The sequence below is a fragment of the Cervus canadensis genome, chromosome 1, assembly GCF_019320065.1.
Source record: "Cervus canadensis isolate Bull #8, Minnesota chromosome 1, ASM1932006v1, whole genome shotgun sequence".
NCBI lineage: Eukaryota > Metazoa > Chordata > Mammalia > Artiodactyla > Cervidae > Cervus > Cervus canadensis.
The window spans coordinates 41,857,150-41,865,733 of NC_057386.1; the positions used below are offsets into that span (position 1 = coordinate 41,857,150).

Consider the following 8,584-nt stretch of genomic DNA (forward strand, 5'->3'; position numbering starts at 1 on the left):
CACATTTATATTCTCCCCCAAACTCCCCTCCCATCTAGGCTGCCATATAACATTGAAGAGGGTCCCCTGTGCTATACAGTAGGTCCTTGTTGATTATCCATTTTAAATACATCCGTGTGTACATGTCTATCTCAAACTCCCCAACTATCCCTTCCCCTATTCCTTCCCCAGCAAGCATAAGTTCATTCTCCAAGTCAGTGAGTCTGTTTCTGTTTTTTAAGTTCATTTGTATCATTTCCTTTTAGATTCCACATACAAGGGATGTCATATGATATTCCTCCTTTTCTAACTTACTTCACTCGATATGACAGTCTCTAGGAGATCAGTCCTGGGTGTATCATTGGAGGGACTGATATTGAAGCTGAAACTCCAATACTTTGGCCACCTGATGTGAAGAACTGATTCATTTGAAAAGACCCTGATGCTGGGAAAGGTTGAGGGCAGGAGGAGAAGGGGACGATGGAGGATGAGACGGTTGGATGGCATCACCGACACAATGGATATGGGTTTGGGTGGACTCCGGGATTTGGTGATGGACAGGGAGGCCTGGCGTGCTGAGGTTCATAGGGTCGCAAAGAGTCGGACATGAATGAGCGACTGAACTGAACTGAACTGAGGTCCATTCATGTTGCTGCAAACAGCATTATTACATTATTTCATTCTTTTTAATGAGAAGCCGGTTTCTAAGTGGGCCTACCTGTGTGAGAGGCTCATCCCTTCTTCATGAATTCTTTTCAGGGACCCTCATATTCCAGCCAGCCCATCATCTCCAGGGTGGCCCACCATACTCAGTATGAATGACTCCAGCTGTATACGTGACTCAAGGCTTATGTGTTTCCTCCAAAGAGGTTGCCCAGCCACCCCCTCCCCACCCACATAATTCAGCTGACCCAAGTAGATACGTGGTGTGGACAGAGGGTGTGGCAGATGCTGAGTTTCACATGCCACAAACCAGCTTGAAAGGCATGACGTAACGAGCTCATGACTGTTTATGAAGTCTCAACACCTCTCTGCTCAAAATCTGGCCAGATCACCTGATATTGATGTCCCCTACCCCACAGGAGACAGGGATTAAGACCATCCCCATGGAAAAGAAATGCAAAAAAGCAAAATGGCTGTCTGAGGAGGCCTTACAAGTAGCTATGAAAAGAAGAAAAGCAAAGGAGAAAAGGAAAGATATTCCCATTTGAATGCAGAGTTCCAAAGAATAGCAAGGAGAGATAAGAAAGCCTTCTTTGCAATCAATGCAAAGAAATAGAGGAAAACATCAGAATGGGAAAGACTAGAGATCTCTTCAAGAAAATTAGAGATACCAAGGGAACATTTCATGCAAAGATGGGCTTGATAAAGGACAGAAATGGTATGGACCTAACAGAAGCAGAAGATATTAACAAGAGGTGGCAAGAATACACAGAAGAACTGTACAAAAAAGATTTTCATGACCCAGATAATCACGATGGTGTGATCACTCACCTAGAGCCAGACATCCTGGAATGTGAAGTCAAGTGGGCCTTAGAAAGCATCACTATGAACAAAGCTAGTGGGAGGTGATGGAATTTGAGTTGAGCTATTTCAAATCCTGAAAGATGATGCTGTGAAAGTGCTGTACTAAATATGCCAGCACATTTGGAAAACTCAGCAGTGGCCACAGGACTGGAAAAGGGCAGTTTTCATTCCAATCCCAAAGAAAGGCAATCCCAAAGAATGCTCAAACTACCACACAATTGCACTCATCTCACACGCTAGTAAAGTAATGCTCAAAATTCTCCAAGCCAGGCTTCAGCAATACGTGAACCGTGAAATTCCAGATGTTCAAGCTGGTTTTAGAAAAGGCAGAGGAATCAGAGATCAAATTGCCAACATCCACTGGATCATCGAAAAAGCAAGAGAGTTCCAGAAAAACATCTATTTCTGCTTTATTGACTATGCCAAAGCCTTTGACTGTGTGGATCACAATAAACTGTGGAAAATTCTGAAACAGATGGGAATACCAGACCACCTGACCCGCCTCTTGAGAAACCTATATGCAGGTCAGGAAGCAACAGTTAGAACTGGACATGGAACAACAGACTGGTTCCAAATAGGAAAAGGAGTACGTCAAGGCTGTATATTGTCACCCTGCTTATTTAACTTCTATGCAGAGTACATTATGAGAAATGCTGGGTTGGAAGAAGCACAAGCTGGAATCAAGATTGCCAGGAGAAATACCAATAACCTCAGATATGCAGATGACACCACCCTGATGGCAGAAAGTGAGGAAGAACTAAAAAGCCCCTTGATGAAAGTGAGAGGAGAGTGAAAAAGTTGGTATAAAGCTCAACATTCAGAAAACTAAGATCATGGCATCTGGTCCCATCACTTCATGGGAAATAGATGGGGAAACAGTGGAAACAGTGTCAGACTTTATTTTGGGGGGCTCTAAAATCACTGCAGATGGTGACTGCAGCCATGAAATTAAAAGACGCTTACTCCTTGGAAGGAAAGTTATGACCAACCTAGACAGCATATTAAAAAGCAGAGACATTACTTTGCCAACAAAGGTCCGTCTGGTCAAGGCTATGGTTTTTCCAATGGTCATGTATGGATGTGAGAGTTGGACCGTGAAGAAAGCTGAGCGCCAAAGAATTGATGCTTTTGAACAGTGGCGTTGGAGAAGACTCTTGAGAGTTCCCTGGACTGCAAGGAGATCCAACCAGTCCATCCTAAAGGAGATCAGTCCTGGGTGTTCATTGGAAGGACTGATGCTAAAGCTGAAACTCCAATACTTTGGCCACCTCATGCAAAGAGTTGGTGATGGACAGGGAGGCCTGGCGTGCTGCGACTGATGGGGTTGCAAAGAGTCGGACACGACTGAGCGACTGAACTGAATTGAAACCCCTGCCCACCCCCAGATCTCTCCCCTACTTACCCCTCACTGGTGGTATTAATAAGCCCCCTCCCTGTGGCCCAGTTTCTTGAGAAACCACACACCAGGGGCAGTTTTGCAGGATCTTGGAGGTATCCTCCTTTGAAAGTAGACTTAGAGCTTCCCTGGTGGCTCTGTGGTAAAGAATCTGCCTGCCAATGAGGAGACATGGGTATGATCCCTGGTGCTGAAGAAGGAATTCATAAGGCCTGGACTCCATCTCAGGCCTGTCCATGCTGATCACGCTCGGCCACCTCTCCAATGGACTGAACTCTGTGTTTAGTGTCTATGGAAACGACGACAGAAGGATAAGACCCCTTCCGGACAGGGGAATCTTGAAGATCGTATCCAGGTTACTCATCGCCTAAGAGAACACATACAGTAATCACCCCTTCCTCCACACAGGCCATAAATTTTTTTGTACCTGTCGGAGTGTAACCTCGTGCTTATTGATTATTGGCTAATTGTTTAACTGTCTGAGCACATGACACATGAGTGATGGGGTTATTGGGATTGTATTTACTCTTCCTTAGTTTATGTAAGTCTCAAGGAATTTGGGGTGGTGGGTTCAGACACATACACATGGGGTATAAAAGATTTTCACAAGTGCTGGTTGGGGTCCTTGGCTAAGAGGAGACTCTGCCTTGGGCCTGCTGGCGTAATAAGCTGCACTCTGCTATCTGCATTGTCCTTCTGAGCGAGTTTGTTTCCCGGAACGCGTGGCTTCAACAGTACAAGAAGATCCCACATGCTGCAGAGTGACTAAGCCCACATGTGTGTGCTAAGTCACTTCAATTGTGTCTGACTCTTTATGACCTTATGGACCATAGCCCACCAGGCTCCTCTGTCCATAGGATTCTCCTGGCAAGAATACTGGAGTAGGTTGCTGCACCCTCCTCCAGGGGATCTTCCCGACCCAGGGATCTAACCTGCATCTCTCTCTTAAGTTTCCTGCACTGGCAGGCAGGCTCTTTGCCACTAGTACCACCTACGAAGCCCAACTAAGCCCGTACACCACAACTATTAAGCCTGTGCTCTAGAGCCTGGGAGTTTCAACTGCTGAGCCCACATGCTGAAACTACTGAAGCCCAGGCACCCTGGAACCCGTGCTTCATAGCAAGGGAGACCACCGCAACAACTTAATTTTCATCTAAGTGTGCAAGTCACATGTGTTCTCTGAAGAGAAAAAATTAGGAAAAAAATAGCAAGAAAGAGGAAAGGAAGGAAAGGAACAAAAGAGGCAAGAAACTTAAGTGTCCATTGATGGACAAACAGATAAAGAAGTTGTTTGTATGTATGTACAATGGAATATTACTCAGCCTTAAAAAGGAAACCCTGCAAATTGTGACAACATGGATGGACTTTGAGGGCATCCATTTCGGTTCAGTTCAGTTGCTCAGTTGCGTCTGACTTTTTTGCGACCCCATGGACTGCAGAACGCCAGGCTTCCCTGTCCATCACCAACTCCCAGAGCTTGCTCAAACTCATGTCCGTTGAGTCAGTGATGCCATCCAACCATATCACCCTCTGTCCTTCCCTTCTTCTCCTGCCTTCAATCTTTCCCAGTAACAGGGTCTTTTCAGATGAGTCAGTTCTTCACATCATGTAGCCAAAGTATTGGAGTTTCAACTTCAGCATCAGTCCTTCCAATGGATATTCAGCACTGATTTCCTTTAGGACTGACTGGTTTGATCTCCTTGCAGTCCAAAGGACTCTCAAGAGTCTTCTCGAACACCACAGTTCAAACACGCTGGCTAGGAGATCAGAAAAGCAGGATGTGACGAGGTCAGAGGTCATTATCCCAAATGAAATAAGTCAGACAGAAGAAGACACTTTATGATCCCATTTATATTTGGAATCTAAAAAACCAAGCAAACTACCCCAAACTCAAAGAAAAAGAGATTGGATTTGTGGTTACCAGAGGTGGAGCTTGCTCCTTGGAAGAAAAGCTATGACAAACCTAGACGGTGTATTAAAAAGCAGAGACATCACTTTGCCGACAAAGGTTGCTATAGTCAAAGCTATGGTTTTTCCAGGAATCATGTACAGATGTGAGAGTTGGACCATAAAGAAGGTTGAGCACTGAAGAATTGACGTTTTTGAACTATGGTGACAGAGAAGACTCTTGAGAGTCCTTTGGACTGCAAGATCAAACCACTCAATCCTAAAGGAAATCAACCCTGAATATCCATTGGAAGGACTGATGCTGAAGCTCCAATACTTTGGCCACCTGATGCAGAGACAACTCTTTTTTTTTTTTTCTTTTTAAAGCTTAGTATTAAATATTAAATATCTTTCCCCACTTTTAATTTTACATTGCTCTGCCAAGAAAAAAATTAAAACTCAAGTTATCTGGAGCCTGGACACACTTCCATGATTAGCCGGGCTGTGTAAAAGTTGGTGGCTTTGTTCTTCCTGCCGTGTGAGCAGGCCCAGGCCCTAGAAAGATGGGACCAGGTTATAATTGTTTTTGAAAAGTGTGCTACAAAAACGGATGGCCTGGTATAAGCCAGGTCACATGTCAGGACGGGGGTGAGGGAGGGGCAGTTTCTTCCAGAAACGGAATTTCTGAAGAGTCCCAGTCCATCGCTTTTCCCCAGAATGGAGCGAGGAGGGATCAGAGCTCACCGTGAGTTTCCCAGCCCCATCACTGGGAGGGGACAGCAGGTACCAGGCCGAGGGGGCGGCCGGGGGCAGGGTGGCCGTGCCTGCCCTCCCCTACCTTCCTCAGTGAGGGAATGGAGAGTTTATTGCCCAGTGAGTGTGAAGTGGGCTGAAGCTTGGTCGGTACTGAATTCTCTAAGAGGTTTCTTCTAGAAACAGACAACTCAGACTCTTCCTCTCACTTCAGCAACCGAAGTTATTTTAAAAGCACTTGGGAAGTTCCTCCTGCGCCCTTGGGGGCGGGTCAGAGGAGGGAGTCGTCAGTACAGCCCCCTTCCAGGCCGTATTGGAACTCCTGAAGGTTGGAGACCCCGTAGAAGTGGACGAAGGCGGCCGCCACCACCAGGACATGGAAGATCTGATGAGACTGGAACCAGATGTCAAATTTTCCAGGGAAGAAGCGCTCAGGAATGCGTGCGGCATAGAGGCCGGCTCCGGTGATGTACATCACAGCCATGAGGAAGAACCAGCCCATCTGGCCCACTGTGGTGGCCTTGACGAAGCCCTCCGCGATTGTGAAGTGCATGGTAGGCACGACGCCGCTCAGGCCAAGCCCCAGAAACACCCCTGCTCGTGTCTGCCGGTGCTTAGGCGTGGCAAACCGGTCCCACTGCGCCACGATGATGCGGAGATGCCCAGGACGCAGACAATGGAGAGGTAGATGAGCCGCGGCTGTGGGGAGCAGTAGAAGGAGTAGTAGAGCCAGGGCACGAAGCTCCCCATGATCAGGAGGGCGATCCCTGAATAGTCCAGCTTGGAGAAAGTCCGGGAGACTTTCTCTGAATGACAATAGACGGTGTGAAAGAGCCAGGAGAAGCTGAGTCAGAGCACCGCTCCCAGGAAGAACATCCCGAACACCACCTTCTCCTGAAGGGGGGCCATGAAGTACATGTTCGGTCTCAGCATGGTCAGGATTCCCAGAAAGAGAAACAGCACAAAACCGAGCAGGTGGGTCCAGATGTTGCCCGTCTCCGTGTGGATGCGGAAGATGCTCCTGAAGCAGGCGCGGAAGGAGGGCATGGGCGGCCGGTGGCCATGCAGCAGGTAGTCGTTATCCTTCAGCCAGTCCGGGAGCACGTCGTACGGGATGACCCTCCAGCGGCCCTCCCAGACCTTGTACACGAACTCCTCCATCTTCTCCATGGCGTGGTGAGCCTGCAGGGGCAGCGTGAGCACTCACACCTCCTCCTCCTCCTCCTGCGGCCCCGGGCAGGCCTGTTCCTCCTCGGCTTTGGTTGGGCTGGTGACCGCCTGCTTGCCCTTCTCCTCGAGCTGGGGCCCCAGCTCAGCCAGCTCCACTGTGTCAGCCGCCCTGTTGCTGGCGGGAGCCCCGTTGCCCTGGGCCACCGCGGGTCCCTTGTGAGACGACATCAGGATGGTACCTCGGGCCCTCCGGCTTCAGCCTGGGGAGAGGGTGGGGTCTCTCGGCCCCAGGGGCCAGAGAGCTCCCTGTGATGGGGACAGGCGGGAGGAGGGCTGTGCTGGGGACCGCGGCCCCGGCGCTACATCCCGCGTCGCTGGAGGCGGCCTGCGGCCGAGCGGCCCGGATCTTCTGCGCCCTCCCCGGGCCGGGAGAGACAACTCTTTAGAAAAGACCTTGATGCTGGGAAAGATTGAAGGCAAAAGGAGAAGGAGGCAGCAGAGGATGAGATGGTTGGATGGCATCACTGACTCAATGGACATGAGTTTGAACCAATTCCAGGAGATAGTGAAGGACAGGGGAGCCTGGCATGTTGCAGTCCATGGAGTTGCAGAGAAGGACACAACTTAGCAACTAAACAGCAGCAGCTGATATAGATATCAGATCACTTATCATTACTGGAATATTACTTCTTTATTTTAACACAACCACAATCACACATGCTACTCAGCACAGGCTTTTTTCTCATGCAGCAAATGTACGATGGACTGCTTTCGGTTTCAACAGATCTACGTCTGCACCACTATTTTTCACAAATATATGGCATTTGCCTCTGTGAATGTGCTATATTGTCATTAAGTCTGGTGTTGGACAATTATGTTATTTCTAGTTTTTCAAAAATGTAAACAATGTTGCCTTGCAAATACTTCTTGGCCCACTTACTCCGCTATTTGGGGAGCCTAACTTCCTAGAGGTGAAATTGCTGGGCCAGAGAGTGTGTACATATTCAAAGCTTTTGGTGCATTTTTGTGCTCTGTTCTTAATTCCAGACCCATTTCTTTTATGCTCTGGATTTATCACCCACTTTACAAGGACAAGTAAATTTAGGTAGAGATTCTGCTATTTGTAATTCTCTAGACTATGTCTTTCCATTAATATGTATGGTTGAAAAAAAAAAAAAAGACTATAGTTTCCATTTTTAAAGCACCAAGCATATCCAAGCATATTCTCACCCTGATATTCCAGTGTGCCTGGCTCTTCCTAGTAATACTGGGAATTGGATTAAATGCTGTTTTTCCCTTCTAGAGTGAAAAGTTTCTAGGTCAAGCCCAAAACACGGTCATTTACTGAACCTTAGTTTTATTGTTGCTAGTGTTGTTTAGTAGCTAAGTTGTATCTGACTCTGAGACCCTAGAGACTATAGCCTGCCAGGCTCTTCTGTCCATGGGATTTTCCAGGCAAGAAGACTGGAGTGGATTGCAATTTCCTTCTCCAGGAGATCTTCCTGACCCAGGAACCAAACCCATGTCTCCTGCATTGACACATGCATTCTTTATCACTGAGCCACCCGGGAAGCCTGAACTTCAGTTTACTCATCTGTAAATTGGAGCTATTAATAGTACTTTGCAGGATTTCCTGGAGGTGAAAAGAACCCAGCTCAGTGTCTGACACACAGGGAAATCTCAGCACTTTTGTGCTGTCCCATCCCTCGGGGACGGGTGGAGGGTGATGGGGTCTCCTGGCCCACATGTTGGCTCTGATCCCAGCAAGGCCTGCCCACATTCCCAGCCACCAAGGCTAATTGTCTCTCTCAAGAACAGCCCCCAGATTTGCCCCACCTTAAAAAGCCCTTGAGCTCTCAGAAGGACAACCAT

General features: G+C 47.8%; 1 protein-coding gene and 1 pseudogene across 2 annotated transcripts; both read right to left on the reverse strand.

Moving 5' to 3' along the window:
* Nucleotides 1-5,162: 5,162 nt before the first annotated feature.
* Nucleotides 5,163-6,292, reverse strand: LOC122448795 (annotated as a pseudogene). The gene has a single exon (XR_006271757.1). The product of XR_006271757.1 is annotated as an adiponectin receptor protein 1-like (transcript).
* Nucleotides 6,293-6,391: 99 nt separating this feature from the next.
* Nucleotides 6,392-6,712, reverse strand: LOC122448801 (adiponectin receptor protein 1-like). The gene has a single exon (XM_043480428.1). It carries the CDS (start codon nucleotides 6,710-6,712, stop codon nucleotides 6,392-6,394), a length of 321 nt encoding a protein of 106 aa, XP_043336363.1.
* Nucleotides 6,713-8,584: the final 1,872 nt, after the last annotated feature.

Excerpts from the sequence above, each read along its gene's own strand:
- LOC122448801 (XM_043480428.1), bottom strand. The coding sequence starts at position 6,712 with ATGGAGAAGATGGAGGAGTTCGTGTACAAGGTCTGGGAGGGCCGCTGG.